The following is a 26624-nucleotide window of genomic DNA, read 5'->3' as shown; positions in this document are numbered from 1 at the left end:
GAAGTTGTCATGAAGGCTTCTTCCAGCGATGAATGCGTTCTGGCAAGGACTGACCAGCTCCGCGAGCCTTGGCGCAAGACGCAGCGAGAGGACCTTTGCGAAGAGCTTAGCGACGAGGTGAATGAGGCTTATGGGGCGGTAATCGCTCAGGGAGCTGGCGTCAGCACGCTTAGGCAGCAGGGAAACCAGGGCTTGGTTGAGGCGACAAAAGCCCCGACCTCTCATGTCGTGCAGATGCTGTAACGCGGCCACAATATCTGGGCCGACGACAGCCCAACATGAGCGGAGGAACTCCGCCGTGAAGCCGTCCGGCCCCGGCGCTTTGTGGCCCGGCAAGCGCTTGACAGCACCCCAGATCTCATCAGCGGTGAAGGGAGCGTCCAACTCGTGGAGGTTGGTGGCGGGCTCGATGAGCGGCGTGAGGTCCAGCCGTCCAGGGTGCAGTCGCGGTCGACGGCGGTGCCTAACAGGGCGTCAAAGTGGTCGAATGCAGCCTCTGCCATGTCGGCATGATCCGTGACCACGCGCCCGCTGCTCATGAGGCTGTGAATCCTATTCTTCTGGCGGCGGAAGGTACACTGCCTATGGAAGAAAGACGTGTTGGCGTCGCCACCCTTTAGGAAGGCAATGCGGGCTCGCTGTCGCGCGATCGTGCGCTCGAAGGAGGCCAGGCCCAAGTAGGTCACTTTCAGTTGCTTGCGCAGCCAGTCCTCGTGATGCGTGATACATTTAGACATGCTCTTAATATATATAACACCGTTGTTTGATATTACTAATCAAATATAAAAAATAATCAAGGTTGGTAGAACGTCACACCAGTGAATATTATGTAGCTTGATTGTATAGGGCTAGACACCATAGTAATTCACTGCACGATACTCACCATTCTGAACCAGTTAGATTCTCGAGCTAAATTACTGGGGGTCCTAGCATGAGCTGACTTGAGAAAAGAATAGGAATTAGAAAAATATTTTATTCATGTCTGAGTCAAATCAATACATCAAACATATACACACAATAGCTTCTTAGTATTACATATAATAGAATTTTATGGTGAAGCACTATTGCCTTGGGGCAACATTGAATCAGTTGTGGTTGTCAGCCCAGAACTGAGCTTGGAGCCAGTCCACGGTCTTCTTTTCCACCTGAAAGGCCTTGGCGAGCACATCATCGGAGATCATAGGCTTTGATCCAAATACGGCATTCGCAATGGTAATGGCCCCCGGGTTCTGGCTGCTTAGTGCAGCAATTGCGATCGCCGGTTTGTAGGGATTTGGGTTAAACTGGAAGTGGATGAGTCCTTGCGGGAAGACAAATACATCACCCTTGTTGAGTACCTTGGAAAGGAGCTTGTTATCGGTGTTGGACGTGACAAAGCCGACATAGAGTGTACCCTCAAGCACAGTGAGAATCTCAGTTGCACGAGGGTGGGTGTGTGGCGGGTTCTCTCCTAGGGGTGCATAGTCAATACGTGCTAGGGAGATGCCAAGGGTGTTGAGGCCAGGAAGCTTCATGACATTGATCAAGGTCACGTTGGAGCCGACCTTGCTAATCTTGGTATCCCTCGGCATGTCGAGTTTGGCTGCCAGGAAGAAGTCCTCCGCTGTCACAACCTTTGGGTCCTTGCAGACGAATCCATTAACTAGCACTGGATCAAGAGAATTAACATGAGATTGACATACTTGACACAACTAAGAATTCGTATATGAACTGATGCAAGAATTAAACTCATACCACGTGAGCTATTGTCTGCGACACAGAAGTCCTGGAGAGGGCTAGGATCAGAGGCCATAGCCTGCCATGAGCTCGCTGCAAGAATAGCAGCGAAGAGAAGGAAGTACGAGGAGGATGACGATGCCATTTTTCTATTCGAGAAGTCGATGTTCCCTTCTCTTAGTTTTGTGTTTTCAGTTTCTATGGAGTGTCAGTTTGCTGATTCTCTATGTTGGGTGCATGCAGGGATATATATAGCTCGTTCACAGCGACTAAATATTGCTGACCGAGTACACAATTGTTCCAATTAAAACGCAATGTAGATTGACATGGTCTCTTGCAGAGCAGCTAGCCAATTTGTTCTAGTTAACATTTCTAGAAGACACGTTGAAAGTGGCTGGCCGGTTCTCCTAATACTTTAAGTATATTATTAATTAATTAAACTATCCAATTCAAGGTAGTGTATTCAGAGGCCAAAGACGATGAAACAGGTGAACAATGAAATGTTCAATGGGAAGAACTATTCCTTAATTAAGTAGCTAGCTTAATCTTACGTCATGCATGACACTGACACAATATTACACATAATCACTTTAAACTAGTTCCACAAAGACATGCAATCCATACATCATGGGGTATCACATCAGAACAACACCTTTATGACCACGTCAGATTACCTTTCTTAGCTAGTACACATGCTGAATTAAACAATGGTACAAAGAAACTTCCTGAAGTTGACCGATTCTATCTGTTCATACCTTTTTGTTGACTGTTTCACGAAGTCACCTACTATTTTCTGCTGCTATAAATACCTAGCCCTTCACCAAGCTAAATCACACAGCAATACTAGGAAACCACAAACACACATCTACTTTCAAGAACAACTCAAATGGTGTCCTCTTCTTATATCCTTGTCACCGCTCTTCTTGCCTTGGCCGCATGGCAGGCTATTGCTTCTGATCCGAGCCCTCTCCAGGACTTCTGCGTCGCAGACAACAGCTCACGTGGTATGTATTCTCAACACTGGGTGAAGATCACCTAAATATTAGTACTTATACCGATAGTTCCTTATAGGGTAATTTCTCAAAAATGTATTGTTGTTAGGATTCTAATTGTGCTGATGCTAATACCACCTCTATTCTGCAGTCCTTGTTAATGGATTTATCTGTAAAGACCCAAAGGATGTGAAGGCTGAAGACTTCTTCTTGGCGGCCAAACTAGACATGCCAAGAGACACAAAAATGAACAAGGTTGGCTCTAATGTCACATTGATCAATGTAATGAGGATTCCCGGGTTGAACACACTGGGCATCTCATTGGCTCGCATCGACTATGCACCTTTAGGTGAGAACCCACCGCACACTCACCCGCGTGCCACTGAGATCCTCACCGTGCTTGAAGGGACCCTTTATGTTGGATTTGTCACATCCAACCCAGAAAACAAGTTTTTGTCGAAGGTGCTCAACAAGGGTGATGTATTCGTATTCCCAGAAGGACTCATCCACTTCCAGTTCAACCCGAATCCCTATAAACCGGCGGTAGCAATTGCTGCACTTAGCAGCCAAAATCCTGGAGCTATCACCATTGCCAACGCTGTATTCGGATCAAAGCCTATGATCTCGGATGATGTTCTCACCAAGGCCTTCCAGGTGGACAAGAAGACTGTTGACTGGCTTCAAGCTCAGTTTTGGGCAGATAACCATAATTAATTAGTCATTGTATTGACTCTTTGGAAAGTAGTATCAAATAGTTTGATATTACATTTGTTTGTTTATTAGCTTGCAAATAATATACCATGTACTGGTGAACTATACTGTTGAATATAATGTTGTCCAATATTGTACACTGCAAATGGAATACTCCAAATATGTTAGGTATTTATTTAAGTTGTAACGTACATCAGTCCATAGCTTGGTTTACCCTATCTGATGGTAGTGACATCCCATTCTATCATAAAAATCGAGGAACCCATGACAATAATTGAAAGTAGTCGCCCCTCCCCCACCTTGGTCAGTGCTGCGGTGTTTTCCCCACATTCTTCCTCAGTGTGTAGCTTGCATCTCTCCTCTTCGACACAGAGATGGCCACCACACATCTCAAAAAAAGAGGTGGCCACCACATGCCCCCAGCACGAAGGTTCCTGCAAGTCACCATTGATGACTACATTCCTGACATCAAGATTGCAAACCACCTGTTCATGCAAGCTCGACGAGCTCTCAATGTTTTTCTCCCCATTCACAACTTGTGTTGTACCGATGCAAAAGGATGATAATATAGAATTAGAACAAAAATTCTCCCTGCTATTTCCCTTTAAATGAAATTTAAATGTGTCTATGCTCATCTATCTGATACAACTTTTTTTTTTACCTTTCTGTGCAATCGTTGTAGAAAAAATTAGCCAAGAATATAACACTGCCATAATTTGGACGTAATTAATACTATTTCCATCCCAAAGCTTAAAGCTTGTATTATTTTTAGAAAGTCAAATTTGATATAGTTTGACTAAGGTTTTACAAAAAATCATTAACATCCAAAATTCATAATCAATATCATTAGATAGATAATTAAGTGTATTTTTATATGGTATCTATAAAATATCATATTTGTTGATAGATTTTTTAAAAGTTTGATCAAAATTTACTTGGTTTGACTTTAAAAAAAAACCTTAAGCTTTGGGAAAGAGGTAGTATATTTTCATATGGTATCTACAAAATATTATATTTGTTGATAGATTTTTCTAAAAGTTCAGTCAAACTTTACTTGGTTTGACCGAAAAGAAAATTCTTAAGCTTTGGAAAGGAGTAGTACTACGTATTGGGATAAGGGTCGGCATAGTGGGTTTGATCTTCCAGCCATAAATAAAGATTTCTGTAGTCGTGATTACCATTAGTCGATTAATAAATCATACATGTCGGACATACCAATATAAATTTTAGAGTCAGTTTTATTAAGAGAAAATGATGATTTAAGAGCTCGATGCTCTTATTCGATATGAATGATACTTACCCATGCGACTTACAATATGCTTACATATTAATCAGACGTTCATAAATAAATATGATCATGCCAATCATTTTCCTTTGATGTTCACCAAGAACAGCCTTCTTTTCTTTTCTTTCTTTATGTGGATCGCACAGCGAGCGTATTTGGTATTTTGTTATTCACCAGAGCAGCCCTGCTCGTTGAGGCGCTCACCTGTGGTGACCACGGCCGGAACCGCAGCGACACCCCCTCTTCAGTGCAGCCAGGATCACGTTTCGCAGCTCAGAAGAGGATCTTGTTACTCTGCTATATACGTGGTAGTACTCAGCGTCAAGGACGCCTACGGTCGGTTCGTGTGGTGGGTTCTTCCATTGCTAGGAAGGAATGGGACATGTCATTACCACCAGCCGAAGACAAAAGTAATACTGGGATCAGCGGGCCGTAACTAGTGTGGCATAATTAAAGAGGAAAGACATTCACTCCTGCCAAGCTATGGACGGACACAAGTATCCACTTAAACAAATTCCTGACATGTTCAGAGTATTTCATTTGCAGTACTGAGCAAATTTTGTTCAACATCATATTTCACCAGTACATGGTATATGATTTAAAAGCAAAGAAAATACAATAAAAAATGAAATACGAAACTATCTGATATTATTTTGCACATACATAGTCGCTACAATGTTTAACTAGTTGTGGTTGTCTGCCCAGAATTGAGCTTGAAGCCAGTCCACGGTCCTTTTATCAACCTGGAAAGCTTTGGCGAGAACATCATCTGAGATCATAGGCTTTGATCCAAATACGGCATTGGCAATGGTGATAGCACCAGGGTTCTGACTGCTAAGTGCAGCAACTGCCACCGCTGGTTTGTAGGGATTGGGGTTGAACTGGAAGTGGATGAGCCCTTCTGGGAATACAAATACATCACCCTTGTTGAGCATCTTCGACAAGAACTTGTTTTCTGGGTTCGATGTGACGAAGCCAACATAAAGGGTCCCTTCAAGCACGGTGAGGATCTCCGTGGCACGCGGGTGAGTGTGCGGTGGGTTCTCACCTAAAGGTGCATAGTCGATGCGCGCCAAGGAGATGCCCAATGTGTTCAGGCCGGGAATCCGCATTACATTGATCAAGGTGACATTCGACCCAACCTTGTTCATTTTCGTGTCTCTTGGCATGTCGAGCTTGGCCGCCAAGAAGAAGTCTTCAGCTTTCACATCCTTTGGGTCTTTACAGGCAAATCCATTAACAAGAACTGTGTAATAGAGGGCATATCAGCATTGGCAGATTAATCCTAGGAATAAGTTTAATTAAATGCATGCTAAATTATCCAATAAAGAACTACCTACATGAATACTACAATATACTTGATCTTAAACCAGTGTTGAGAATACATACCACGCGAGTTGTTGTCTGTGACACAGAAGTCCTGGAGAGGGCTCGGATCAGAAGCAATAGCCTGCCATGTGGCCAAGGCAAGAACAGCGGTGAGAAGGAAATAGGAAGAGGGTGCCATTTGAGTTTTTCCTGAAAGTAGATGTGTGCTTGTGGCTTTGTAGTATTGCTGTGTGATTTGTCTATGTGAAGGGCGCTAGGTATTTATGGCAGCAGAAAATAGTAGGTGACTTTGTGAAACAGTCAACAAAAACGTATGACGAGTTAGAATTGGTCATTAATTCAGAAGCGCGGGTAGAGTGCGCCAACTAAATAGCCATAAATTTGTTACCTTGAATCGATCAACTTTAGGGAGTTTCTTCGTATTGCTTGATTCAGTATGTGTACTAGCTAAGATAAATGACCTAACATGGTCATAAAAGTGTTGTTCTGATGTGATACTCCATGATGTATGGACTACACGCCTTTGGCTGTGAAACAATTTAAAAGTGATTTTGTGTAACCCCGGTCAATGTCATGCATGATGTACGGATGAAGGCTACCTAGTCGATGTATATTTCTTGCAGTTGAATGTGTCATTGTTGGGCGGTTGCCATCAACATTGACCTATACAAACACAAGATTGAATTGGCTGTCTATTAAAATATTATACTCCATGCATTAGGAGACCTGGCCAGACAATTTTACCGTGCTCTGAAGACATGTTAACTGACAAATTAGCTAGCTGCCCTCCAAGAGACCATGTCAATCTACATATTGGATTTTAATTGGCACGACCGTGAACTCGGTCAGCTACACTTGGTCTATATATATCTATGCATGCATAGATACTGAACACACAAAGCTAAGAGAAGCCAACATTGATTTCTCAAACACAAAATGGCCTCGTTCTCCTCCTCCTGCTTCCTTCTCTATGCTGTTATTGTTGCAGTGATCTCATGGCAAGCTATAGCGTCCGATCCTAGCCCTCTCCAGGACTTTTGCGTCGCAGACAATAGCTCACGTGGTATGCGAAGTTAATCCTTGCATCAGTTCAAATATGAATTCTTAGTTCTGTCGACCATGTCAATCTCATGTTATTTCTTTTGATCCAGTGCTAGTTAATGGATTCGTCTGCAAGGACCCAAAAGTTGTAACAGCGGAGGACTTCTTCCTGGCAGCCAAACTTGACATGCCGAGGGACACAAAGATGAGCAAGGTTGGCTCCAACGTGACCTTGATCAACGTCATGAAGCTTCCTGGCCTCAACACTCTTGGCATCTCCCTAGCACGAATCGACTATGCACCCCTAGGCGAGAACCCACCACACACGCACCCTCGTGCAACTGAGATTCTCACCGTGCTTGAGGGTACACTCTATGTTGGTTTCGTCACGTCCAACACTGACAACAAACTCTTCTCCAAGGTGCTCAACAAGGGTGATGTGTTTGTCTTCCCGCAAGGACTCATCCACTTCCAGTTTAACCCCAATCCCTACAAGCCAGCGGTCGCAATTGCTGGACTTAGCAGCCAGAACCCAGGGGCAATTACCATTGCCAATGCTGTATTTGGATCAAAGCCTATGATCTCCAATGATGTACTTGCAAAGGCATTTCAGGTGGAGAAGAAGACCGTAGACTGGCTCCAAGCTCAGTTCTGGGCTGACAATCACAATTAATTAAATGTTCCATGTAATAGTAATTAGTTATTGTATGTGATCCACAAATAAATTTATGAAATTATTGGTTTGATTCAAACATGAAAATTATGTCGTTCTGCTTATAAACATCCAAGTGCTCATGCTAGAACCTCAAATGATGCAAGACTTTAATCGGTTCAGAATCTCAAGATTTGGAAGTGCCATGCCCGAGAGTATCATTGTGAATAGTGTGTTGTCGAGGTAGCTCAAATAGTACAGTTTATTGTCAATTATTACGTATTCGAGAATGAACAGGTGTTTATTTTATTCTACTTTTGCATGGGGGCACAGTTAATATCTGATGTGTCAAATACTGCATATAGCAGACTGCTATCCAAAAAATGCATGTAAATTAAACATAACTAGTAAAGAAGGAAGGAAATTCAGAGAACAGAAGGAAGAATGGAAGGTTATACTCACCATTGATAATGATACCCAAATTCAGATAATTTGGTTATTCAAAGGAAGCACCAACTATGGCTAACTTGGTTAGATCTCGGCTTGTCTAGCTCAACACCAATTTGAAGTAACTCTCAGCAAACAACATCGCATTTGTCCATGCATGCAAGAAGGAGCAGCCTGTCAAATGGAAACAATGCGGAAACCAAAAATATGACCCAAAGCTAATATTATAACTTCCAAGCAGGCATAGATAATGCTATGACTGCAGGAATCTATACAGTAGAGTGATGAGCACTGCGGCAACTTGAAATTTACTATAGAACTTCAGAAACGATAAAGGCTGCACCTAGTAACAGATCATGTCCTGATCTCTCCCGACTTGCAAATAAGGGAAGATAACAATCCCTAGATATGAAGGCTTATCTAGCTTGGTTTCGTTCCTTATTAGCCTCAGCAGATATGTCTCTATTCTCACTAAGGATCTCTCATACCCATGCTAATGCCTTTTCGGCGCGGCTCTCCTCTCTTGCCTAGCTGTTTATAGCCCCCGCCACTGTACAGCTCCCCCTCCCTCCTTCCATAACCTCCCCTACATATTACAGTTATCTGGTAAAAAGGACTATCTAAGCCGTAGTTGGTGGATCATGTGCAGTCTCCTTATTATCAGAACGCCAACAGCTGTATTGCTTGCCCCACATGACAATAACACACAGTTCAGTAGAAATTAAAACAGATTTTGTGTGTCCTATTGCTATCTATAAATCTAGCATACCATTGTGTAAGCATTTCATGATAACAAACAGATATAATTAAATTAACCAAATAATGGAGTTTTATGGTTGTGTGCTTTGGCATTCAAAGGCTATGTACTATAGCAGCAGAAAAATGGCATAGTCAACAAAAAAGTTACAGGTAGAGTGCGCTGACTAAATAGCCAAATGCTTGTTACCTTGAAACGACCAACTTTAGTAAGTTTCCGTCAATATGTGTACTAGCTAAGATAAATAACCTGACCTGGTCATACAGACGTGATATTCCATTATTTATGAATTGCATGCCTTTAGCTATGAAAGTGAAGTACTTAAAAGTTATTTTGTGTAATGCTCTGTCAATGTCATGCATGATATACCGATAACCTAGCAAGTTCATGAATATTTCTTGTCGTTGAATATCATTGTTGGCCTATCGCCATCGACATTGACCTATACATGACTAGCTTGAATTGGATGTCTAATTAATTAGTACTATGCATGCATGAGGAGAACTGGCCAGCCAGTTTAACCGTGTTCTGAAGACACGTTAATTACAACAACTTGGCTACCTGCTCTGCAACAGACCATGTCAATCTACGCTGGATTTTAAATTGCACAATTGTGTAATCGGTCAGCAACATTTAGTCGCTGCAGGCGAGCTATATATATCCTTGCATGCGCCCAGCATAGAGAATCAGCAAGCTAGCACTCCATAGATACTGAACCCACAAAACTAAGAGAAGCCATCGTCGATTTCCCGAACAGAGAAATGGCCTCCTTCTCACCCTCATGCTTCATTCTCTTCGCTGCTATTTTTGCACTGATCTCATGGCAGGCCGTAGCCTCCGATCCTAGCCCTCTCCTGGACTTCTGCGTGGCAGACAATAGCTCAAGTGGTATGAAGATAATTCTTGCATTAGTTCGGATATGATTCTGAATTCTTAGATGTGTCAACCATTTAAAACTCATGTTATTTTTCTTGTTCCAGTACTAGTCAATGGATTCGTCTGCAAGGACCCAAAGGTTGTGACTGCCGACGACTTCTTCCTGGCTGCCAAACTTGACATGCCAAGGGATACCAAGATGAGCAAGGTCGGCTCCAACGTGACCTTGATCAACGTCATGAAGCTTCCTGGCCTCAACACCCTTGGCATCTCCCTAGCACGTATCGACTATGCGCCCCTAGGAGAGAACCCACCACACACGCACCCTCGTGCAACTGAGATCCTCACCGTGCTTGAGGGTACACTGTACGTCGGCTTTGTCACGTCCAACACTGACAACAAGCTCTTTTCCAAGGTGCTGAACAAGGGTGATGTGTTTGTCTTCCCGCACGGACTCATCCACTTCCAGTTAAACCCCAATCCCTACAAGCCGGCCGTCGCAATTGCTGCACTAAGCAGCCAGAACCCGGGGGCAATTACCATTGCCAATGCCGTATTTGGATCAAAGCCTATGATCTCGAATGATGTCCTCTCCAAGGCCTTTCAGGTGGATAAGAAGACTGTGGACTGGCTCCAAGCGCAGTTCTGGGCCGATAACCACAATTAGTTAAATGTTGCACCAGCTACTAGAGTTGACAATAAAATATTTCCTATGTAATTATAATTAGTTGTTGTATATGATACACGCATCAATATATGTAATCCTCTATTTCTATCCACAATGATCATAGGCAAGCTGAAGGGAAATGGTAGGCAGCAATTTTATCCTAATTCTGTAATCCTCTTTTTGCAGTAGACGCATACAAAAATTTATCGACATCCTAATCCGGTGCATTGCCAATTGGTACATATTTGAGAATGAACATATGTTTATTTTCTTTTATTTTTGCATTTGTGAAAGAATGCATATAGCAGACAGCCAGACACTGCTACCAAAAGAATGCATAGAAAGTATACATAACTAGCAAAGAAGAAAGGTGAAATCAGGGAACAGAAGGAAGAATGGAGTGATACTCACCATTGAAATGATGCACAGAAGATTCAGATAATTTGCTTATTCGAAGAAAGGCACCAACTATAGCTAACATGGTTAGACCTTGTTTCTCTAGTTCAGCACCAGTTTGAAGAAACTCTCAGTAAACAATATCGCGTCTGCCCATGCCTGCAAGAAGCAGCAGCGTGCCAAATGGTAACAATGCTGAAATCAAAAAATATGAACCAGAGCTAAAATTTTAACTTCCAAGCATGCTTACATAATGCTAGGACTGCAGGTAATCTATACAGTAGAATGAGCACTGCTGCAACTTAAAATTAACTATAGACCTTCAGGAACGATGAAGATTGCACCTAGCAACATATCATGTTCTGATCTTCCCAACTTACAAATAAGTAAAGGTAACATAATATTCTCTGCTGTCACTCAGGGTCTCTCCTCTTTTGCCTAGTTGTTTATAGCTCAATAGAAATGAAAACAATTTGTTTGTGTTCTACAGCTATCTATAAATCTACCACACCACTGTGTAAGCATTTCATGAGCAAAAAACAGATATGATTAAATTAATCAAACGTCTGAATCCTAGTCGCAACAATCGTACATAGTTATATAGAAAAATAATAATAATAACCTCTTGGAGTTACCAAGATGATTAAGCAAAGAATGGAGAGGAAGAGAACGCGCCTCCCTCCCCATGCTGCTTTCCTGGTCTTTGAGAGCACTAGAAAACATCGGCACAGCATCTTCTGCAATGGCACCATTGTGGCTAATGACGAGCAGTGTGGAGCCAGGCATCCATGAGTGTGCCGTGCGACATTGAGAGGTGGAGAGAGAGACGAGGAGGTTGTGTGAGTGGAGAGGAAAAAGGGTTTGGATGTCTTGGTTTGGGCGTGAACAACGAGGATAAAGCTCCCACCCTCCATCCCTCTATTCAAGCCCCAGCTGATGCCCCTTCTTTCATGTTTTACTTGTATAAATGAATCCATACAAAGGCTGAAGCAACTCAACAGAAGGGTGGTATCTGGAGCTTTCTCAAACAGCTATCAGCGACTCCGGGGTTTTTTTTCTTTAGATGCGCTGAAAGAAGTTACAATGTTGAATATGCATTAGTCAGTTACACACTTACACTAAGGGTGCAGATTATGCAAAATGAAGACGAAGACAGATGAACAGCAATTCCTGTTCCAGCATGTTCCCATTCTGGAAAATGTCCTCTAACTGACCTTTCTGCCTGACTGAGAGTGAGTCAGTAAAGAATCGTGCGAGCCAGTTTTACAGCCAGTATATTCCTAGTTTGGAGAAATATCATTATGCTGACAAGCTGGTTTTGGGTAGCATTAGTTCAATAATGATGAGAAGTACAAAAATAATAATAGCATCTATTAGTATAAATCCGGATACTAATCTTTTCTTTTACAATATATATCATGTGATGAATTGATCCCTACCCAATTATCTAACTTAATGAGTTCTTCCAAAAATAAGTACAAGTAGCTTTGTGTTTTCCAGCAGAACATCTAACCTTAAACAAAAAACAGTTAAAATCAATCAGCAGACTTGTGTTACCCAGCAGAAAAAACAAGAGTCCCTAAATGATAAATGAAATCAAATCAAATAATATGCATTTTTTATGCAGTCCTAATATCCTGTTTATTTGCGTGAGCCAATATCTAACCTCCAATGATCACACCCTCCCAAGTGATAAACACGATCACATCACCAATGTGAAAAATATGGTCTATTTCTTTCTCTCCCTTAGTTCAAATGATGGCCTTGGCTGAAGCGAAGCAAACAAATGGAACTAAAATTTGATGCCACGGTACATGAGCTCATCACCTCTATGGAATAGAAAGGCTTCACCAATCAGCCCTTGTTTGCTAAAACCGTCAACAAGAATTGTGCAGGTCAAAATGTTGGGACTTACCCCATTGTTGAGCATGAGCTCAAATATTCACAATGCTTCTGTAAGGTGCATATGCCTACAGCTTGCATATATCAGACTCCTGTAACTGTAAACATCTGGAACAAAATTATGATGAACCATGACATTCCAAAGTTCATATGCAATCTCTAGATCCAAATGTTTGCAACAACCACTAAGAATGATGCTGTAAACTATGTGGTTATGCTTGAAACCTTGGTCTTTGTGTCTATTAAAAAGCTCAAGCGCCAATTCAGCCTTTCCAGATATGCAGAGACCATGAAAAAGAGAACTGTAACTCGCTAGAGTAGGAGCGATTCCATTACTTACCATTTCACCAAGCAAGTCGTAGGCTGTCAAAAGATCCCCTCGTTTGTATAAAACATCAACTAATATGCTATAGCTGTGAATATCTGGAAAAAACCCGAACTTTTGCATCCCATCAAACAGTTCTATGGCATTTTGAACCAGACGTTCATGAAAGAAACAATGAATAATTGCATTAAAACAGTAACTGTTGCAAGGGTAGCCTCTCTGAAGAAGCATTTGAAGAAAGTTCCATGCAGATGTCACCTATCCAGCACAGCAATGCCCATAGAGGTAAGTACCATAGGTTGCAGCACTGGGTCTGACACCTTTCATTTATTTCAAAAAGAAGCTTTGAAGCTTTCTCCACGCATAACTTAGCTCCATGTGTATACATACTCATAAAAACTTAATAAGAGTAGACATTTGGTGAAGGACCAGAACTCTTCATATCATCAAACAAACTCCCTGCATACATGATTTGATTCCTCTCAACTAAGTGTTTCAGCAAGAAGTTGCATACTTGCAACTGAACTCCAACCTTCTTGGCCTCAATGTACGTGAGAAGAGCATCCTCAAACATTAACAACTCTACAAAAATACGGATGATTGCGACAAACAATTGTAGCAATGTCATCAACCCACGCAGATTGCTGACCAACAGAGGTGCCAACTCATCCACCTGTGGCCCAGCATTCCCACAGTGATCAACAATATTCTGAATCAAGCACCGGATCTTTCTGATTCTCCGTGGCAAGAATGATTGCATAAGCAATGCAAACAAACCTATCGACTGGGATAACCCATATAATCTGACACACTCTCTGAAGCTAATCTTTCTGGCCACATCCCAATCCGATGTTCGGACAGCTAGTGTGAAAACAGGATGAATACGCTGGCTTCTATACTCGGTGCAAATGGAGCTCCGACTGGTTCTTGATCATCCAGGATCTTCAAGCAAGAAGCCAGAGAAGAAATGCACGATTTCGGATGGCGGTGTCTGTTTAAAAGGGCTTGTTGCAGACACCTCAGCCCTGCACGGCGCATTGAAGAGGGACACCAACCCCCTCCTTACTCTGACGGCACCATTTAAAGAAGGGAGAACCCACGAACAGATTGCGTTAATTTTTTTTTTTTTGACAGCTACAGATTGCGGTTCATGGACCAAGCTCCCTTAATCAGCTGACGGAGATGACAACCCAAGAAAGAACAGATCAAGCTTGCAAGTTCTCATCAGAATTCCTGCATTGAACAACAAGAAAATAACCACACTGCTGTTTACTAGAACTGATTTTCCGAATATCGAGCCTCATTTGGGGCCAAATGAAATCCAAGCCATGTAAATGACATGTGGAAAATGACAATGGTGATTCACAAAATGTACAGAGCATCCCCGATCAAGTAGCACCACTCGGCCCCTAGCCACTCCCCGAGCTAACAACAATCTGAACTCTATAGCTGACAACACAACAAAGTACTAGATAAATGTGACGGTGGCGCTAAGCTACGGCTGCCACGGCGGACTTTAGCTTCGATAGGCCAGAGCACGAGATGAGTCAGGTGAAGGGGGGACGTACCAGCCGGGTCAGTGGAGACGGGACGCCGCTAGGACGCGGGCGAGGTCGGGAGTGGAGGGTTCGCCGTCGCGCCGCCGTCGGGAGGGAGGGGAGCGGCCGGGAGAGCGAACGGGGGATTTTGGGAGGAGTGGTTTTTTTTCCCTCTGGAAGCACCGGTCGAAACAAACGATGAAAAACGGTTTATACTGACAATTAGTACGATTTTCCGCCGATGCTGCTTACCGTTTGATTATCATCTAACATAAATGTGAGAGAAAATAATTTACCACGTGTCAAATGTGGTTAGCAGCCAAAAAGAAATCTTAAAATAACCTAAATTATATTGCGCACACATCTTCTATCTATATCTATATCTATATCTATACCTAATAATAAAGGAGCTAAGGTTTCTGCCAAAATTTTCGTCTAACTTTTCGTTGGACGGTTTTGCCCTCCCACGAAATCGCATAATACGTGTAATTGCCACTATACCCCTTCGTTCAGTTTTTCTATATCCAACGAGCTGCTCTGCCGCGCGTGAAACAAGCCGCGTGTATCGCGCCGCCGACGCTCCTCCTGCGCGCCTCCCGCCGTCGGGCAGCCTCCGGCCAGGCCCCCGCCGCGAGGAACCCCTCTGCACTCCTCTGCCCAGGCCCCCGCGGCGAGCAATCATTCCGCGCGCCACACGCCGCCGGTTCGTTCCCATCCCAAATCGAACGAGATCTCCTCCTCCCGGACAGATCCACTCGATCTCCGGCCACCGGAGCCGCCGATCTCTTCTGGCGAGGGGAACGAAACGGCTGTTGCCCGGAACCCACACCCCGTTCGCGGTGCCTCGCAGATTCGCGCCTCCAACATCTCGTCGTAGACCACCGATGTCCGCATCTGAGCCCGCGTCCTGCCTTCAATGCTGCACAGGCATTCAAGATCTTCCGCCATTGGCCCGATGTCCTCCTCCAGCGCGGCTGTACCTCCATGACGAGCACGCTCGGCGCGTCCCATGGCCCAGCCTTCCCCGTGCAGTGGCTACGGTCTCGATCCCCATGGCAGATGCGTCGGCAACGCGCCCTCCCTGGCGAGGCTCCCGACGCAGCCGCTGGCCCAGCTCTCCACGTGCGTAGGTGTCCGCGGCGCGCTCTCCCCCAGCAACGCCTCAATGCTACCGGTAATCGGTGGATTTTGGGAAAAGCTCGGAAAGGCGTCTCACGATTGTTCACACAGGCAGGATTACGCGGGGCCGGGACGGAGCAGGATAGGTGCGACGCAGCGCGAGAGGCGGCCGGGAAGTCGACGGTAGTGGAGCGCAGGCCGGTGGCGTCCGCCAGAGGCGCAGCTAGCAACGGCGGCGACATGGAAGTTCGTGCTGGCGCGCGTAGCAGTGGAGTTGTTGTCACCTCCAGCGCCGTCATCCCAACGCCCTTGCCGTTGTTGCTGGAGGTCATCGGGCGTCGTCTGCGGTGGCAAGCTGCGTCAGGACGCGCTGAAGTTGTTCGACTGTCTGCCGCGCTGATTGTAATTTGGGGGTGCTGCTTGTGATTGCGATTAACCTTGATCAGTTGATTCTTCAGGTCCAGTAAAGGTTTCGTCGTGTGTCCCATGGCTGGAATTTCCTCAATAATGTGTGCAGAGACATCATACCCCTGCAAGAGGGGGCCTCCGCCTCTACATGAAAGGTTGGGAGCAATACTGTTCAAAAGTGCTGCAAAGGTGAAAGCCAAGCAAATTAACTCAGGCAATTTGGATCATTTGGCAACAAAACTTTGACACGATAATATAAATGTTTTGGAATTTTAGAGAAGATTTTGCTGTTCTTGAGGCAGACTACTTTTGACCATTTATGCTGCAAATATCGGGCCTTGTTCCTGTTATTTATTACGAAGCAGAAGAGAATTTCTATCATTATGCGGTGAACCTACAGCTGAGCTATGAGGTTGGATGGAGACTGGAGAGGAGCTCAAAAGTTCTGGAAACTCTCACTCAGTTGTTTGACAAATAATGATATTGGAGTTTTGGGATATCCGATTTATCTACTTCTGACATGAAGAGCCAAACTTCTTTTTCTTAACAAGGAAATGCAGATGTACAAAAAATCATTCAATCTTTTCTCGTTTGAGCGAGCAACTGCAAAAATAGGGAAAAGCCAATGGGATTCGGTTTACTGGGAGTCTAGGACAACAAGAACTTCAGCCTCCAAACAATTATTGAACATCAGCATAGACATAATGTGTGTTCAGCGTAAATTTGCCATTTCTTTTTCTTGGCAAATACGTTCAGCAAGTTAATCTCAAAGATACAAGGTATGCCCTAGCTTTTTTAAATCAGATCCATGAGGTACCTGCTCGCTAAACTGATAGGTCTGTCCAGGCATCCTTTCATGGTCCAACTATCATCCGAAGATGCATTGCCTGTATGGCATAACGTAGATAGCTTGATCATCTCGCGGTGATTTACTTTGCAGATATCTGCAACTCTGGATGCTCACGTTTTTTAGTTTTATTTCTCATCGCATTGCCATATATGTTATGCTAAGAAATCAATTCTCTATTTAACCGTACTAGCTCTGGCTCTATTTTTCTCGGACGATATTTCCGAAATCTAGCTGGTAACCGGTTTTCTCGGTACCCACCGGTGTTAGAATACACTGGTTGGTATTTACCATTTTTTGTAATTTACTTACATTTGAAGAATTTTGATAAATTCTCGATAATTTTAAAGTGTATGATTTATGAATTAAGGCGTGAGATACATGTGCAAACAACAAAATCATTTTCGGAATTTAGGTAATGAACCCTCAAGATATTAAAAATTTACCATATATATTAAGGTTAACATAAGTGATGGTAAATTATGACTCACAATTACATCAATTGCACATCGCGTAAAAATATTTTTTTTCCCACAACACAATATAAAAATACGAAAGAGAGCACATAGCGCGAGATGAGCGACATGAGCATTGGCCAGTTTTGTCAAATTTCAACACCATCAACCATCTCGAGTTCACCCGTAGCAACGCACGGGCACATTTCCTAGTCTATACCTAATACCTAATAATAAAGAAAATAAGGCTTCTTGTTCGTCCGTTTTTTATTGCCCCGAATTTTCGTACAAATTACAACATATGCCACCGTCAAGTTAAAAAGCCGATTCATTGAGGCTCCTTCCTCGCCCGCGTTGTCCGGCCGGCTTTCTATCCGTCTTCCGCAACGCAAGGTTTCCGCTAAGGATTCCAGCATCTGTTTTCTATACGTTTCTTTTTTTCCTTTCCTTCCTAAGCCGCGATCTGGAAGCTTGACCCCAAAACAATTACTAGCACACGATCGTATAAGATCCGGTCTCGACGTCTATCTCCTCAATATAAACGATTGACCGGGATATCATCGATTCTTCGACCAACTCAATCAGCAATTTTGGCCTCTGAGTCGGGAACCGATAGACTTGTGAGAGATTCTAATCTCCGATCGACATGAATTTCGGTCGGCTTATTAGCTGCTAGCAAACCTGGGATCACATCGTCAGGCTACGCTCGTGCCTCCGCAATATATCGGCTCCGTCCGTCCCCGCCGGAGGTCACCCTCACCCAGGACGGAAAGCGTCGACATGTGCGCGGCCGTCGACTCGCAACCAATGGCAGCTTTGCCCATGCTAGAGCGGCCTCCATGACGCGCGACCAGCAGCCTCCGTGAGCTGCTGGCCATATTGATTGTCTCACGGCACCAGCAGCCCCCGCCATGGTATAACCTCACGGGGTTTAATTGGGCCTGCGCGCTTCGTTTGCCGATGATCTTTTTATCAGTAATGCTACACGTACGGAATTCGCTTACGGAAATCATCTACGGACTCACATCGTGCGCAGCATCCAGGGAGGAGGTTTCCGATTTTTACGGGAGGAATCAAAAGTGAACCAACCACTTAACTCCACATCAGCCCGTAGAGAATGTCTGCATGCTCAGCCTTTTATCTCTATTGGTGGCTTGATTCACCAATTAATTAGTGATGCATGTAGTCCTAATTTCTGGGTGGACGCCTCTATGAGTTAATGAGGGTCTCACATGCATGTGCTAAAGCTAAGTAACCTCATGACAAGACTATTTCAGGACGTGAGAAGGTCGACAGCCCTCGGATGCAGTGAGTGCATGCACTTCCTCGTGCTTTCTCGATCTAGCCAGTTTCAGCAAACATCAAGATTTCTCACAGGTGTTTCTACTAGAATACATGGGGATTGAGTTGGCTTCACCTATAAAAATGCAGTCTACGGTGTTTCCGGAAGCAACACGTCGCCGTTTGTTCTTCACATCCCGTCTTGCCAACTTCACCGGAAATCCGAATGATCGACTTTGCCATTGTTGTTTAGTCGCCTGAAATCTGCACAACTTTCAGCGTCGTCATGGAAGCACGGATGAGGGAATCGAGGGCGGTTGTTCAGTTGAGTTGCTAGACTGCCAGCTCCATGTGACCACGCTGACCATATCTCTTGCTCTACTTTATTTGTTCTTTAATTCGGAATACTTTCTTCTATTGAAAATTGCTATATATTAATATAGAAATTCAATCAGCGTAATTATAGCAATTACAGATTAATTTATAGTACTGTTCACTTGCAGAATTGCTAAACACAACAGAGAAACAGAGACATTGCATCTGTTCTTTCAGAAACATAAAGAGGAACCGGTAAATAGGTTTGTAGTACTCTTATTCCCAGATTTACAAGGTCACGGAATTCATGCTGCTCATGCGATCTTATGAATGTAAATTATAGAAACATACATTGCCTTGTACACACGGGTATGTTCCTAATTAATAGTAGATTTTAATTTATAGTGCATATGGTTGTTTCAACTATAAATTTATTCAAATAAAAACAGTCTAAAATAATAGATTAAATAAAAAAGGTCAACATATAAAAGATTAGATCGAATGACAAACAATAAAAGATAAATAATATGAAAAAATATGAATTGAGGCCAAGGTTACACAGGTAGATTCATTTGGGGCAATTTTTTGTTGGCATCGACATTTTTCAATATGTTTTTCTATCCCAGTGCAACGCACAGGCATGTTTACTAGTACCTAATAATAAACCCAAACGCTAAAAAGTGCTCGGGGGCTCGTTGTTACATCCCGGCCTCCGATTTGTGGCCGTTGGATTCTCCTCTGGCGTGGTCGATCACTCGCGTGTCCGTCTGGTTTTCCGACAACTTCCCACCTGGGCCCGCGTGGCCACCTGTGCGAGAGAGAGGGGCGTTTGACCATTCCGCTCCGTCTTCCTCTGCCGTTCCCTCTCTGTTCCTTCCTTTCCCCATTTCTCATCGACGAGTACAGAAATAGCTAGGGTTTCTCCACTAGATCTTTCTCGGTGCTGAGCGAGCGCGCGAGAGGCCTTGAGCTCGACGGCGGAGGGCGAGCGCGCCAGAGGTCGGTGAGCTCAAGCCCTATGGTCGAACAGTGCGGTCGGGGTGGTGAGCTATGCGGCGGGGAGCGAGACGCGCGGTAGGGCGAAGCGAGATCTGTGATGGAGACCGATAGGCGCGACGAAGGGAGATTTGCGTCGGAGATAAAGCCGCGTGCTACGGCGGGGTGCTCAGCGACGGAGCCGGGACGGAGATGACCCCCCCTATGCGTACGCGTTTCCTCTAATTTCCTCCTATTTCGGCTCGAGATGCCCCGTCCTCACGCGTACGCAGCCGCTCACCCGAGAACGTACCACGCCGCCGCTTAGGGTTTGGCCGCCAAGCGCCGCCGCATCGACTGACCGGCCGCCGCCTCCTTCCCCACCGTACCTTCCATCCCTTTCACCTCAGTCGAGTTCCACGCCGGCCGACAATCTACTGCCCATGCGCCTAGGAGATGTGTGCCTGGGCCTCGAGTTTCCCACCAAACAGGTGGTCGCCAGTTTGACGCATCGCCTTCTCGCTGCTGACCGGGAGGTCGCCATCCCCACCGACCGGGAGCTTGCTTGTCTGGCCCAGGAGCATGCCCGGCGTCGTCTTCTGCATGTATGGATCCAGATGCTACAGGGATTGCACATGTATGAGGTATGTAGATGAATATATCTTGGCTGCAACAAAATGCAACTGCTAGCACATCCAGTTCAGGTAGAATTCATTTGCTAGCTACCTAGATGAAACTGTCGCAGTGCTTGCACCTTGTTCCCGTTGACAACTCAGTTCAGTGAATGATGCAAAATATCTGGTGATATCTGCATTTACATTGTACTACTCATGATTCGTCATCAGTTAGATTTGATATGTGAGTAATTCAGTCACCGAAGCTTCAAGCGAGAAAATTCATTCATCAATCTGGTAGCATGTCTTTCATCATGTGGTACTGAACTATTTGTATTTCCCATGAACATTATTAATATTCAAGCCTTGATGTTGCATTTCCGATCGTCATTTATCTATGTCACATAACAGATTTAGGTGTCAATACCCCGCTCGTTTTTTATGCACATGTCCCTTCTTACTTGTGTGCACAAATGTCGTTTGATATGACAAGGGAAAACGTTTTGAATTTGCTAATGGGGTAGAACATGCACATACCATTGGTTGGGCTTTTGCAGATCCCCATGTTTTTAGGGGTTTTAGTTACCAAACGCACTTCATTTTTTTCCGTTTTCATGATGATCTCGGTAAATAACTAAATATGGGTTTCATAGTGTTTCATATAACCCGAATTTTATCCCATCTGATGTGTTAACTGCCATGTTGTTTTCACCTGTCCTTTTTTTCTTACTAGTAAATGTTACTCACTACTACCTAGTTGTTCTGGTTGTAATAGACAAACAGGACAGACTACATGTACTTAATGGGATAGTTTTAGTTCTTTCTGCTTGTTCCAATGATTTATGCATGTTGCTTCCTTTTTTGAGCTATATGAATAAGTTGGTTACCGGTACAATTAAGTTGATTTATCACAATGCTGAAGTTGTTTTATCAGTATGCTTAAGTTGTGTACTGAAATAGATCAAGTTGATTCGTCCAGCATGCTTTAGTTGTTGGGTATCGCTACAATCTGTCTTAGTCTTTCTTTTTAGCAAGATGTATAAGTTGCCCACTTGATTAATTAGTTGCCTTATCAACATGATTAAGGTGCTTATCTGTTTGAGAAATATGCATAAGTGGGTTAGTGATTTAATTAAGTTGTTCTATTAACATCCTTAAGTTGGGTACTGAAAGTAATTAAGTTGGTTGTGCCAGCATGCTCAATTTATTTTTTTGCAATTTAGCTACGCTTCCCCCCCCCCCCCCCCCTTAAAAAACATGCATAAATTGGCTACTGGTTAATTAAGTTGCATTGGTAAATAAAATTAAGTTAGCTACTGAAAATAATTAAGTTGCTTTATGTTCAACATGCTCAAATTGCTAGCTGGTCAGTCCAGCTAAGTTTCTTTTTCCTTGAACAACATGCATTAGTTGGCTAGTGGTTTAATTAATTTGCTTTGGTCAAAAAGATAAAGTTGGCTACTGAAATTAATTGACTTGCTTTCTTTTCTCATTAAGCTCAAGTCATGCTCTAGACTCTAGCTAGGTTTCTTTTCCTTGAGTAGCATCCATAAGTTGGCTACTAGTTGATTTAAGTTGCCTTGCTTCACATTTTTAAGTTGGCTACTGAAAGTAGTTAAGTTGCTTTTCGTTCTACATGCTCAAATTACTAACTTTGTCAGTCTAGCCAGATTTCTTTAGTTGCTTCACCAACTAGATTAACTTGTATACAAATATTACCTGCACGCCTCCATGACTATGTAAGCGTCGGAGAGTCTCTTGACCCTGAAGCTCATGCACTGGTACCTCAAGGACATGGACTCGCTCATGGACTAGGTGAGCTATGGCTGAGCGTGATGGGAGCAATGGGTGAAGGCCGGCACCAAGGCACCAAGGTTGTCGATGCGTGTCACATGTTGCCCTACGAGTTCAGGTACCCTCTTGACCTCATGAGGTAGCAGCTTTGATCTGCTCGACGTGCTGATACGTGCCATGAACTTATGTTTCTTATGCCACTTAATTAAGTTGATTAGAAATATTAGTCTAAGTTCCATACTGATCCTCTTTTAACTTTTCTTTTTCACATATCAATGAACCTAGTGGAGTTGTTCTGTTTATCATCTCTTTGTCCTCAATTAAGTTGTTTTGCCTACATTCTAAAGTTGTTTCTACTACTTAATTAAGTTGATTAGACATCTTAGCCTAAGTTGCGTACCGATCCTTATGTAATTTTTTACATTACTAATTTATTCAAATACCGTTGCCATTACCGAATTCAGAATCAACTCTTTTTGTAGCCTTGCTAATTGTATGAACTAACTTGCCTACAATGGAGTGGTTCTACTATTTTCTGCTACATATTATATAGTAAATATATTGCGATCTTTTTTCATAATTAAATTTTGATAAGCCAAGTTTCAGAGGGAAGGGTGGGGTATTGTTTTGTTGGGTAAAGAATGATGAAACTAACATTAGTAATACATACTACTATCATATGTTAATTAAGCTGCCTCTGCACTTCTGTTTAAATAGCATGCCAATACTGGTAAGTTTACTTTACACTTATGTAGAGTTGTAACCAAGTTGCATTTGGAACACCCTGCAACCAAGTTGATTACATGATTTTATCTAATTGTTTTTACTCCAGCCTAAGTTGCAGATTTGTATGATCATGTTAGGGTTTTTTTTTGAATCCCTGCAACCAAGTTGCCTACATGATTTTTATCTAGTTGTCCTTACTCTAGCCTAAGTTGTTTTCACTCTAGCCTAAGTTGTGGCAGAGATTATGTAGAGCCGTAGAGGTTTATGGTGTCTACTTTAGTTGTAGTTTTAAAACTGATGGATCAAGTTAGTTTACAATATTTTTTGTAGGGATGTGTTCTGCATCACTATATTCTTGTTTAATTTTGGTTTGACTGCATACTCAACTCGCACGTATTATTTATATGTTGCACTCTAAATCGATTTATTTCTAACTGATGGTTTATATCTCATGGGATGGTTGGGGATGTTTTAATTGCGGCCTCGTAGCACACTGTTTGTCCAAACCACCATCAGACCCATCTTGGTAGCCAATGTCCGCGTATTGAGATTCCTGAACCATATATTCCACATGTTGTGTGGGAACTAGTGGCTCTGTGTCATTGCCATTAGCTTCATTTCCCTCATCCATACGGTGCGTTCAGATCTAGATCACACATTTGCAACATCATAAAAAAATCATTACCATTAGGGATTTATTTTTCCTGCAACCCTGGTAGCGCAAGCAACATGAAAGTAATGTCATTCATTCATGCTTAAGTTGTCTTCTGAAAGTAATTGACTTGTTTTGTAATTGTGCCTAAGTTGGCTTCTTAAAGTAATTGAGTTGTTTTGAAAATTATGTCCAAGTTTGCTTCTGAAAGTAATTGAGTTGTTTTGATGCCATGCTTTATGTTGGCTTCTAAAATTAATTGAGTTATTTTGATAATTATGCTTAAGCGGGATTCTAAAGTACCATGCTTAAGTTGGATTCTGAAATTAATTGACTTGTTTTCCTAATTATGCTTAAGCGGGCTACTAAAGTAATTGAGTTGTTTTGATACCATGCTTAAGTTGGCTTCTGGAATTAATTGACTTGTTTTGATAGTTATGCCTAAGTTGGTTTCTAGAAGTAATTGAGTTGTTTTTAAAATTATGCATAAGTTGGTTACTGAAAGTAATTGAGTTGGCTGCTGAAAGATCCAAACCTGACATCTGTAGAATCACAATACTACTTAAGGTTATTCAGTTCTTTTCACATCCCTTGGTCATGCAAGATACCGGTAAATTATAAGTAACTTGGGTGTATTTTTGAATTACAACAACACTCTTTTTTTGGTACTAATTTGGTTCAACTTTTTCCAGATAAATCAGCTCGTGATGGTGGCAGCATGATCAAAGAGGAAAATATTCCCTACATCGCCGGCACAACAATATGTACAAAGTCAGATAAGACTGATGATTAGTGTTTAGTAGTTAGTACTAGTCCAAGCTATTGTTTATTCAATCTAAAAATATACATTTTTCATGTCAATACCTTGTTAAACTTCTATTGTGCAAAAGATATAACCAGGAACAACTAGTAGTATGTCCATTTCAGGGAAACATCAAGTTCATGTCGCAAGTGTTTAGTACTGCCTTTTTATTTTCCCTATGTCACAACAAGTTAACTTCCCTGTCTTTCCTATGATGCCATTTTCAACAATGTACATCGTCACAGGTATAATATTAAGTTGTACTTATGCAATCTACTAAGATGCTTTCTGCATGTAAAGAAGCATCATAGTTGTGTTTTGGTGATGTTCTAGTTGCAAGTGGCAGTTTTCCCTCTAGTTTCAATTGAGGTTATAAAGTTGCACCTGGGACCCTTTCTTTTCTGTTCTAGCTCATGGAAGCTACAAGAAATCTTTTTTACTTGATCAACATGGTTTTTCTTCATTGGGGCGTTGCTGTAGAAGGTGCGGGGAAGGGGGGAAGCATGCAGATCTATTTTACTTAACCACCTTCTGCATGAAGTAAAGTAGAGGGAAAGCATGCATATACCTTTGATTGGGAATTTAGTGCACTGAGAAGATGGAGTTTTTGCTCCTTAGGTTGCTACCTTTTACTCAGAAACAATTCATGGAGATTTGGAGGAGAAACAAATCTGGGAGATAGAGGAGGAAGACGGTTGGAGGAGGATGAAAGCCGGATCTGGAGTTTTTTTTTACGGGAAAACCCCGATCTGGTGAGTGACCCAAGCAACCAGGTGGTCACGTGATTCCTGCGCGAGAGGTGCCCCTTTCCTCTTTTGGACGTAATTAAACCGTGCGGGAATACTTCCCTTATTTGGACCGAGGGCTGGATCAGACTAAGCAGCCCCCGGAGGCTAGCTAGTCGTGTCCATAATAAAAGCAAAATGGCTTTTTATTGGTCTGTTTTTTATTGCCCCTGATTTTCATCTAAATTACATGACATGCCACCGCTGAGTAAATAACCGATCCACCCGTATCGAGCACGCCTCCGATCTCCAGGGCAAGCTCCTCTGACCCACATCGCGCAAGCCTCCCCTCCCATATCCTCAAGCTTCTCTTGCTGGTGGAACGGGACCGCGATGTCCCCAAGCCTCCCCTCCCTCTATCTGCAGGCTCTCCCGTTCGAAGGCGGAGACCGAACTAGGTGGTCGACAGAGGCGCACCACTCGGGCCAGGATTAATGGAGATAGGGGAAGCGTGTTGGTCGGTGGAGTCGCTCCCAGGTATGCGGGGGCCAAGCAGCCATGTGAGTCTGAGACGGACGCCGAGGTTGAGTAGGGCGTGCGGAGCGTTGCAGATCGAAGAGCCCCAGCAGTCGCCACTACAAAGTCCTGCCACCGGTCGTGGGTCTATGCTGCCGCCCCACCCTTTCGCCAGGACGCTCGCGGCGACCACTGGACTATCCTCAATCTTCAGACCCAGCTCCTGAGACACAGGCAGAGGTAACAATAGATATATCCACTGCCCATAAAAAAAGAGTACATAAATCGACCCGCTCATCTGGTTTGGCCAATCCTTTCTCTGAAGCGTCACCAGATTCTGGTGTTAATGGAAGTGATTTGGCCAACTCGGCACATGAGCTACAGGTGAAGACTGGCTCGATCGTGGATACTGAAACGAAAACTTATGTAGTCGTTGGTGACAAAACCGTCAAAACGTAAACTGATGCATCCATTAACAAGCAAGCATCTAAGTTTCAAGTGCTCCTCAGCCACAGACAACTCTGAAACAAACTGCTGCACAATAAGCAAGTTTACTATTTTGTGTTCCATTGTGGCTAATCGCTACACATATAGGCACCATATTTTAATTGCATGATCGACACTTGATTAGAACAATCTTTAGCTGACAAAGTGGGAAAAAAATAGCATTTTTCTAAATTAAAATCTCTCATGTAAAATCACTACCAGTTGGCTACGAAAATTATTGTTAACTGAATTTGTAAACTAGCTGATTGTACCGT

General features: G+C 43.2%; 5 protein-coding genes and 1 pseudogene across 5 annotated transcripts; 3 read left to right on the top strand and 3 right to left on the bottom strand.

Annotated features, from left to right (window-relative positions):
• Positions 1 to 955: 955 nt before the first annotated feature.
• Positions 956 to 1936, bottom strand: LOC127340773 (germin-like protein 8-11). Its single transcript, XM_051366519.1, has 2 exons — positions 1735 to 1936; positions 956 to 1648 (listed from the first exon to the last, which is right to left on the bottom strand). The coding sequence occupies exons 1-2, from the start codon at positions 1859 to 1861 to the stop codon at positions 1086 to 1088; spliced, it is 690 nt and encodes a 229-aa protein (XP_051222479.1). The 5' UTR covers positions 1862 to 1936; the 3' UTR covers positions 956 to 1085.
• Positions 1932 to 3565, top strand: LOC127340775 (germin-like protein 8-11). Its single transcript, XM_051366521.2, has 2 exons — positions 1932 to 2720; positions 2860 to 3565. Exons 1-2 carry the CDS (start codon positions 2603 to 2605, stop codon positions 3420 to 3422), a joined length of 681 nt encoding a protein of 226 aa, XP_051222481.1. The 5' UTR covers positions 1932 to 2602; the 3' UTR covers positions 3423 to 3565.
• Positions 3566 to 5222: 1657 nt separating this feature from the next.
• Positions 5223 to 6951, bottom strand: LOC127340776 (germin-like protein 8-11). The gene is made up of 2 exons (XM_051366523.2): positions 6094 to 6951; positions 5223 to 5950 (listed from the first exon to the last, which is right to left on the bottom strand). Exons 1-2 carry the CDS (start codon positions 6209 to 6211, stop codon positions 5388 to 5390), a joined length of 681 nt encoding a protein of 226 aa, XP_051222483.1. The 5' UTR covers positions 6212 to 6951; the 3' UTR covers positions 5223 to 5387.
• On the top strand, positions 6940 to 7834 carry LOC127340772 (germin-like protein 8-11). Its single transcript, XM_051366518.1, has 2 exons — positions 6940 to 7096; positions 7185 to 7834. Exons 1-2 carry the CDS (start codon positions 6970 to 6972, stop codon positions 7745 to 7747), a joined length of 690 nt encoding a protein of 229 aa, XP_051222478.1. The 5' UTR covers positions 6940 to 6969; the 3' UTR covers positions 7748 to 7834.
• A 358-nt stretch (positions 7835 to 8192) lies between these two features.
• Positions 8193 to 14800, bottom strand: LOC139838394 (uncharacterized; annotated as a pseudogene).
• LOC127340774 (germin-like protein 8-7) lies at positions 9558 to 10473 on the top strand. Its single transcript, XM_051366520.2, has 2 exons — positions 9558 to 9818; positions 9911 to 10473. The coding sequence occupies exons 1-2, from the start codon at positions 9692 to 9694 to the stop codon at positions 10471 to 10473; spliced, it is 690 nt and encodes a 229-aa protein (XP_051222480.1). The 5' UTR covers positions 9558 to 9691.
• Positions 14801 to 26624: the final 11824 nt, after the last annotated feature.

Source organism: Lolium perenne, chromosome 3, assembly GCF_019359855.2.
Source record: "Lolium perenne isolate Kyuss_39 chromosome 3, Kyuss_2.0, whole genome shotgun sequence".
NCBI lineage: Eukaryota > Viridiplantae > Streptophyta > Magnoliopsida > Poales > Poaceae > Lolium > Lolium perenne.
This window is presented reverse-complemented; position numbering and strand designations above follow the sequence as displayed.

Coding starts and splice junctions, on each gene's coding strand:
- LOC127340774 (XM_051366520.2), top strand. CDS start 9,692: ATGGCCTCCTTCTCACCCTCATGCTTCATTCTCTTCGCTGCTATTTTT. Junction 9,819..9,910: donor GGCAGACAATAGCTCAAGTG/GTATGAAGATAA, acceptor TTCTTGTTCCAG/TACTAGTCAATGGATTCGTC.
- LOC127340775 (XM_051366521.2), top strand. CDS start 2,603: ATGGTGTCCTCTTCTTATATCCTTGTCACCGCTCTTCTTGCCTTGGCC. Junction 2,721..2,859: donor CGCAGACAACAGCTCACGTG/GTATGTATTCTC, acceptor TCTATTCTGCAG/TCCTTGTTAATGGATTTATC.
- LOC127340773 (XM_051366519.1), bottom strand. CDS start 1,861: ATGGCATCGTCATCCTCCTCGTACTTCCTTCTCTTCGCTGCTATTCTT. Junction 1,649..1,734: donor CGCAGACAATAGCTCACGTG/GTATGAGTTTAA, acceptor CTCTTGATCCAG/TGCTAGTTAATGGATTCGTC.
- LOC127340776 (XM_051366523.2), bottom strand. CDS start 6,211: ATGGCACCCTCTTCCTATTTCCTTCTCACCGCTGTTCTTGCCTTGGCC. Junction 5,951..6,093: donor CACAGACAACAACTCGCGTG/GTATGTATTCTC, acceptor TCTATTACACAG/TTCTTGTTAATGGATTTGCC.
- LOC127340772 (XM_051366518.1), top strand. CDS start 6,970: ATGGCCTCGTTCTCCTCCTCCTGCTTCCTTCTCTATGCTGTTATTGTT. Junction 7,097..7,184: donor CGCAGACAATAGCTCACGTG/GTATGCGAAGTT, acceptor CTTTTGATCCAG/TGCTAGTTAATGGATTCGTC.